The following is an 8,786-nucleotide window of genomic DNA, read 5'->3' as shown; positions in this document are numbered from 1 at the left end:
AGTGTATTGTGATTTAATCGGGTATTGTGTATCAAGTTGAAGTAGGCTCATAAGTGTGTCCTGCAACTTTGAAAACCACAATAATGAATAAGACACGTGCCAACATTTCAACAATGTGATATAATTAAAGGTTTCTTTCCTAAGTGCTTTTATCTCACACAAGACTGGTTAAATTTCTGTCATAAAAATTCACAAAATATTAAATAAGTTTATAGGTAGACAAGCTTAAGTGAATGCATATAGAGCAGTGGTAGCGTCGTCGCCTTGTAATCAAGGTGTCCCGGCCCGATTAGCCTTACTGTGCATAAAGGGAACTTAAAACATCAAATCAATCACTCAATCAATACATATAATAAGGTACTTACGTTCTAACCTTTGTTTCCAAAAAGACAAAAACACTTAACTTTCATTACCCTAAATACATTTAGGGTAATGAAATAATTACAATAATATTGGCGCCATCTTTAGTAAGTCGAGTGAGGTGATTTTAGTGTTTTCAGACCTTCATGAAAATCTCTGTAACTTTTGTTCTGTAATTCCAAATGTAAAGATTCAAAAGCCATTTCCTTCATCCATAAATGTTCTTTTGTTTTCTTTATTAACATTTTTGTTCTCAGATTAATAGTTTACACTACAATGAATCCAATAAATATTTTTCTCATAATTTATCTTCGCGGCATAAAAGAATTATGCAAGGGAAAGAACATCTCAAGCATATTTCTTATGTTTACTGTGCGGTGCCAGGTTATGTTAAAAAATTGTTAAAACATGAGGTGCCTTGGCCGCCTCTTTTTCCTATAACCCCTCAAAAATTAAAAGTTTTTTTTTAAGTTTGATTCTTTGTAACCTAAATGATGGACAGAGGAAAAATCTGAAATTTTAACCACAATTATACCTTTGAAGTTCAACATATAAACATTTGGCGACAGTGTTTTTTTTTTTCGAATAAGAAAGATATTTAAGATTAAATTTTGACAAAATTGCCCATTTACAGTACTAAATAAAACACATGGATTGAGAAATGATACACAGAAGATAGTTATAAATACATTTTACACATACACTTATTAAAATTAAAATGAATTGTGAATTGAAATGTATTTATTCAACACCGTGTATTTAACAAATGTATATTACAATATGAAATTATGTATTACATGTAAATACAGGATGAGTCCAAAGTCTTGAACCGCCAGAACGTATAACTTTTGAGGTAATAATGTGCAAATTATTATCATTATACAATTATGTGAGATTTGTTTCCACTTATGCTAGAAATTTATCTTCCTGTGGAGGATATGGAAATAAGTGTAATAATAAACAGCAGACTCTTCTGATTTTCAATCACAACTTGTCTGCTAAATAACATATGCATCACACTGTGAAGTAAAGCTATGAAACCCTCCCTGCTGGAAATTTCTACTGTCTTCAGTAGACAAATTCTACTATTTTCAAATCTACTGTGTACTGTGAAATGTACTGAAATCCTATTGTAGATCTACTGTACAGCTACTGTACTCTACAGTAGGGTTACTGTACTGAAAAAACAATGTTAATAATAATGCATAATACTTGTTACAATATATTATAAAATCGTTTATTTACTCCAAGAATAGACAAATTAGTTCTTGACACCATATTTTCAGTGATTTTGAAGTGAATTGAGAAAAACAGTACATGAACTGAATTTCTACTCTTTTTCTAATTAATACTACTGAAGTCAGATATATATGTTAATATGATATGATATGATATTTATTTCCATCCACTTCATCATATGAGTACAAATAGCACTATGATATGGGATAGGTCAATTACATGTATAATTGTGAGTACAAAGGAATTAACACATACATACTCAAGCATATTAAAAAGTATAAAAGTGTATAAAATAACATAACATAAAAAATAGAAGAGAAAACAAAAGTTATGTCTATTAATGAGAAGAAAAATCAAAAGGTTATGTCTATTAATGAAAAATATAATGTAAGTACTCCTCTGTGCTATAAAACAAATACTTCATTAGCAAGGTCTTTACTGTCATCTTAAATTTAGTTGGATTATGATTCTTGAATTCCTCTGGTACTTTGTTATAAAGTTTTACACTTTGAAATCCTAGACAATTATGTGTTTTGGATTTGCGGGCTGTAGAAAGGTGGAGGGAGTTATGCATATGAGTGCTGTATTTGTGTATGTCCAGATTTTTTTAGAAGATTTCAGAATTTGTATGAATAAAGTACAATGTTTTTAATATGTACAAACATGGAAGAGGTAATATTTAAAATTCGTTGAAAATTTGTTTCGTTGGGCTTGAGAGGGTTACATTTTTCATAATTTTTAATATCCGTTTTTGCCAAATAAAAATTTTCTGCATTTTGGGTGAACTGTCCCAGAAAGAGATACCACATGTAAGTACAGGTTGAATCTGTCCAAAATATACTGTCCTTAGATCATTTAAAGATAAAACATTTCTCAGAATTCTCATCATGTAGCAAAGCCTGCTTAACTTTTGGGTAAAAATAGTAATTTGCATGTCCCAAGACAGGCTTGTGTCTATCCATATTCCTAAGAATTTTATTGCATTGCATTGTTAATAATTACATTTATAAGTTTCTTGTTTGTTTTACTGGAATAAAATTTATTAGAACTGTTTAGTTCTGTCGTTTTTTCATTCACGTTCTATTTTTTCCTATCAGTTTCATCATTAACAATTTTTCATAGTTTCTTTGATTTATTTGCAGATTTGCTTATTTTATCTGCAATGGCTAATTTCTTCGCATTGTTTATTACCTTTCTGAGGATATTTACATATTTTTGTAGTGGCCTTTAAGTATGGGATTCTTGTTTTTATGGATTTCTTTGTATAATTTTATTTTTGTTTAACAGGATTTTTTTATCCTTTTGGTTATCCAGGAAGTTGAGTTGGTTTGATTAAGGGGTTGTTTGTATATTTTGTATGGAGATGCTTATGGAAATAAGTTACTACAATTATTTCTTAACAAATAACTCAACCTTAAAGCAGCTAGCAGTTTGAATACATGATCATATTACAACGCAAGAAAGGCATGTATTGTTTCTTTATATATTTTACACGTTTAAATAATACCCTTACAAATATTTATTTACATAATGGACCCTGATACTCGGCTTTCTACGGTTTACAAGATCCTACTCAATACGTAGATTAAGCCGAAACTTTGGCTATTTATAGTTATCAGACAATTCAAGATTACAATTAATAAACAAGATAGTTGCAGCTTATAATCACAATAATTAGCTATGACTTCATATCCAGGAAATTTTTGAAAGCATCCGATATTCTTCTTCTTTCACATGCACTAACACTAACACTAAACACTGGTAAGTTAGAGCTAAACTGGCGATTTTAAATACTTCCTGATATGTGGCCGCGGTGGCTCAGTCGGTAACGCGTCAGACTACCATGCTAAAGGTCCCGGGTTCGATACCCGGCCGGTTCAAATCCGAATAACATGGGTTCCTGGGGAAACCTAGGGGGTAAAGGCGGTCAGGGGCGTGGTGCTGATCACATCAACCTCACTCACGACCGGACCAAGACAGTGTGGGGCGTTACCCCCACACCCCCTATACGCCTTCACGGCGTGGTGCTAAGCACAGGGGAACACTTTACTTCTTTATGTTGAAATCTCCTCTTCATACATTCTTCTTTCTTGTTTATACTCCGCGTCGATCCTTTCTTCACTAATCTAGTAGTGAACTTTATAAGGATTCCTTCTTCTGATTATGATCACTCAAAAATACTATTTCATGACTGTAATTTTGTTTGAAAAGTACCTTAGAAACTAGACACAATACTAAGTTTTCTAGGTTTTTGTTCTCTTTCTTGACCCAGCGATAAAAAGACCTCTAAAAGAGTAATAATTCACGATTACTGTTTCGGCGCAAGCTCACCATGCGGACTGACCTTCTATACTCTAAGGGACTTACTAAAAAAAACGTTGGCGCTCTCCCCGGCCGGTTTTCTCCCTTCTTTTTCTTTTTTTATCTTTCAACATACCGCCGACCAGTGTTGAACGAACAATCCATTGTCACAGAGGGGAGCAATTTCTTTGCACAATGAGGGTGGCATAAGAAATTAGTTACAATATCAGTTGATTTTTTTTTCAGCATGGAATTTCCATGGTCATTATTATATCTATGTAATGCAATGCAATTGCAGAAAGGATCCATTTTTGATCAACGTAGTCAACAGTGTTTGCTTGTTTTGATCTCTCAAGCATTGAGGTTCAGGTCTTCATTTAAACTAATATTTTTGCTGTTTTCGTGTGAATATAGGAAGAACAATATGTCAACTCATGTATAAAAGAGTATGTGTTTCAATTTTCTACAAGTGCGTTAACCACAATGAAGCTACACACTTGAAAACGTGTTCACTTTATTTGTTTCTTTGTTGTGTGAATGCATTCCTAAGTAGCAAGTACCACATGCTTTACCATACAATTATTTTAGTTGTTTATATGTCAGGGCCTCCCCGATGGCGCAGTTGTAGCGTCGTTGCCTTGTAATTAAGGGGTCACGGGTTCAATACCCGGTGGAGGCACAAGTGGTTCGAATCCCACTTTAAATTGTAGGTCCAGTCCCGATTAGCCTTACAGTGCATAAAGTGGACTTAAAACACCAACTCAAACAAAGTTATGTATATGATTTTTCCATTGCATTTCCAGTTGTATAGATAAGAAAATGTTCATTACTGACAAGAGTACTGTTTTCAGACAGCAATATACTGAACACAATAAAATATGTTAGTTGTACAATTATATTACTGAAAAAGTTAAGAGTACAGTTCAACTACTTAAGATAGAGGAAACAGTTGGACTACCAAAAACAGTAGAAAACATTAGCAGTACAGGTCATCTACTGAAAACAGTAGAAACAGTTGGGTTACTAAGATTAATAGAAAACATTAGCAGTACAGTTCAGCTACTGAAAACAGTAGAAGACAGTAGCATTACAGTTCATCTACTGAAAACAGTAGCCTACTAAAGACAGTAGAAGACAGTAGCATTACAGTTCATCTACTGAAAACAATAGATGTTTCAAAACACCCATTGATCTACTGAAAACAGTAGACAGAATTTTCAGTAGGGCTAACAACAGCATAGAAGTAACAAAAGCATTACCATATTTGTAGCTATGTACAGCTCTAACATTTCTTATGAGAATATACAAAATCTGCGTGAAAATTTAAGCTCTTTCTTAAAAACACAGAACTTGACAACAACACATAGGCAATCAGCCTTTATAATCGTCGCATGCAGTCAAAGAATGACGTGCTTACTGCTCTATTTATCCATTAACGCGAATTAATATATTTGAAATCTCTCATGACCTTGCTAGACACATTTATAAAATTGGTTAACACTTCTCACATAATAATTCTCACACAATAGTTATTATCTAATAATATTACTTATTTTTGGCTCACAAGTGGTGCAGTTCTAACAAAGTTATATGCATTCAATCATACAAGTTCAAACAGTGAACGAAGTAACAAAGATTATGCCAAAATGTTTCTCAAGCTACACTTCATCCGATTTTCTAGTGCCACCCTTCTCTCCCGGATATCCTGCACCAAACAGAACCTCTCAACTCATCGCATGCTCTTTGATTAATGTGATCAGTGGCGGCGATTAGGCGGGGGCGAGGGGGGCAGTTCCCCCCAATTTTCCGCCACTTTTGCCCCCGCACTATGCTAAACCTTATATACAAAGGGAAATATGTTGTCTTTGACCCCCTATATTTGGCACCTTGCCACCCCGGTTTTGGAACACAATCGCCGCCACTGAATGTGATTAATGTGAACACACGTGTTATTTCAATGTGGTAGTCTTCATCTTGTAAAGACCACCTTAAGGATTAAAGTTAAATGAAAATAAAGCATAGCAACATGTTTCTCTCGAAAGTCTAGCCCATTTGCATCTGTCATATGCCAACTGAAGTTGAATCCAAGATGGATGCCTTGTTGGTCACATGCTCTATCGGGTTAACCCCTTCCCTTTATCATGTATCGGTATGATTTACTCGTGATTTATCGTCTCTGTATGTTTTAAATGGGCGTTTCCATAGATATGGCCTGTAAATTAATGACGGGAGTTCAAATTTGAATATAGGTTCCGAGATCCGAATTCCGAATAATTGATCCAACACACCAAAGCACACACGTACAAATCCATTATCGAAGTAGGTTCGCTCAATTGGTTTTCTTCGTGATCATGACAGTTATCTTGCTGATTTCTACGTTTTTTCCAGGAACGGCTAGAAATCTTCCTTCATCTTGAAGTTTCTTATCACTGAGAGTTATGTCCTGCATTTGACCCGAATAAGAATACAGCTGATTATCTTTCTTCCTTACGTCGAGCTTATACTCAAACTTATAAGCACCTACATTTCTTCCTGAAATAAACTGTATACGGAATTCTGAGCAGTCAGGTTTGTTGAGAGGCTTGTAAATGAAGGTGTCAAAGTAGGGAATTTTCAAAAGGTTGATACAGGTGACTTTCGAAAACAAACTACTTTCAATAGCATAGTATGCACCAAATCTTAATTCCATTGAAGATACGCAATGGACATATAGCATGTGGTCGTAAAACTTCTCTCTCAAAGCTGAGTGTCCACATCCTTCAAACCAACATTTGACGGGTCTTCTGAGGCAAGAGGTTTCATGTTCATCTATTTGATCCAGAAGCATGGTGTGAGCGCAGCCGTTTGCCTTGTGTGAACATGGTAGAGGGATGTTCTTTACAGCAGCTTCGAGGGTGAAGTTCCTGACGTTCGACAAAGCGTTGCGGCATAATGGAGACTTCTGTGACTTGTTGTTGCATCTTTCGCAAAGACTGTGGCCCCCACTGCACATAAAAATGGGAGGTTTGACTATTTCCAGGCAGACTGGACATTCGAGATCCTTCCACAGTTTCTCTTCTCTCGGTGACATAATTAGATCTGAAATAAAAACATGAGCATCTAAGTAGTCACAGTTATCCGGTCTAAGGGGTCCCGGGATCGATACCCGGTGGAGGCACATAGTGGTTCGGATCCCACTTTAAACTGTATGTCCAGTCCCGATTAGCTTTACTGTGCATAAAGTGGACTTAAAACAAGAACTCAATCAATCAATTTAAACGATATATCACTCCTGATCGATCTTTTTACTTAGGAATTTATTCCGAATGTTCAGTGGATCCAGCGGCGGCTCTAAGGGGACAGCCGCCGTGCCATGGCTCTACCCTCAGAAAAAGCACATGCTTCGCCAAAATATAGTTAAATTAATACATTTACGAACAAGGAGATTCGAATCTCGTAAGCGTTCGAGCTTACGGCCGCCTCAATTCCTGCGCCGCATCCCCAGCTGTTCTCTCACTTGCTCCGGGTCAGCATAGTCTGGCCCTTGCGCATGCGCGGAGGCATTAAAAAGTCTCCGCAGGAGACGGGAAAGTAGGTGGTCGCCATAAGACAACCTGCCGTGCCCCTTTTCGGCTGGCTCGACACAAGAGCTTTCGAATTGTGTTGACATAGTTGCAAACTTCAGAGAGAAGTGACTAATCCTGACCGATTTGTAATTCTCGTTGGAGAAGTAATTTGCGAGAAAGATACTTTCCTGCCTACTTGGAAAGAACGAACGTAATATCTTCCCAAATTTATCTAACCATTTAGACAGATGCGTCTAAAGAGCCATCCAGACTTTTTTGTTATCGATTTCTTCCTTAAGAAAATATATATCCCTTGCTCTCACGCACACACACTCTCACGTGCTGCAACTGACGTTGACAATATTGAAGACATTTTCTGTAAAAAAAAAAAAAAAAAAAAAAAAGAACTGTCTAAATATCAAACGGAATTCGGATCATCAAGGGACCTTTTACTTTAATATTTGTAAAAAATCACACGGAAAATCTATCAGTATAAGAATTTCATTTGGAGAAATAATTCAATTTCTTGCATTGAATTTTAAAAATTGTAGATCGACAGTTTATTTAGCAGCAGTGGCGGAGCGTGACCTTTCCAACAGTGTAAGCCTAGCATGACGAAGGCTATTTCCCATTGTGCTTATTTTTGGGCTGACATGGTTAGTGATTTATCCACACACATCGACCCCCCACCCCCCAATTTTTTCAGAACACTTCCCTGGAATTTTTCACCAAATTAAAAATTCTGGATATCTGATAATTAAGTCAGTGTTATTCCTATCACAATGAGTAACGTATCGATATAAAATATGCAAAGTTAGATAAAATGAATAATAATAAACAAACGAAAAAAGTAGGAAACAGAAAAGTGCTGAATACTTTTTACAACCGCATAACCAAAGTATCAGCTCCGTATCATGAATCGCAAAATCGGCGCACTTTATTTTTCGTTTCTGTTACTATGTCTGCTAGAGAAGGAAGGGGAGGGCCTACCTATATCCACATGTTTCTTCTTGGCATCAAAATCCTTGCTGGACAACGGCATCTTCAACAAGTTCTCCACCCCACCGCACAATCACACTCATTTTATTCCATAATGCACTTCACTACTGTATCACACCACAGCACAGGGACGACAGTCCGCTTTTCAATAGATGGAATTCGCACAATCAATACCTCGAGACTTTAACAAACACACAGCAAGAAGGGGGAAACAAAAAGAAACCAGATCCAAAATCGGCCACTGCTCAAAGCAGTGATCTTTCGCACTGTGAGGGAAATATCCCTTTCGGATATAAATAAATTCCCTCTCTTGCCTTAAAATTCCCTATATTTAGTAAAAAA

General features: G+C 36.0%; 1 protein-coding gene across 1 annotated transcript; it reads right to left on the bottom strand.

Moving 5' to 3' along the window:
• Positions 1-6,229: 6,229 nt before the first annotated feature.
• On the bottom strand, positions 6,230-8,487 carry LOC145998694 (E3 ubiquitin-protein ligase sina-like). The gene is made up of 2 exons (XM_083135213.1): positions 8,436-8,487; positions 6,230-6,978 (listed from the first exon to the last, which is right to left on the bottom strand). Exons 1-2 carry the CDS (start codon positions 8,485-8,487, stop codon positions 6,230-6,232), a joined length of 801 nt encoding a protein of 266 aa, XP_082991339.1.
• Between the last annotated feature and the right edge of the window lie 299 nt (positions 8,488-8,786).

Source organism: Lepisma saccharinum, chromosome 1 (genome assembly GCF_977018435.1).
Source record: "Lepisma saccharinum chromosome 1, izLepSacc3.1, whole genome shotgun sequence".
Taxonomy (NCBI): Eukaryota; Metazoa; Arthropoda; class Insecta; order Zygentoma; family Lepismatidae; genus Lepisma; species Lepisma saccharinum.
Note: the sequence above shows the minus strand (reverse complement) of the source record. Positions and strands in the feature narration are given on the sequence as shown.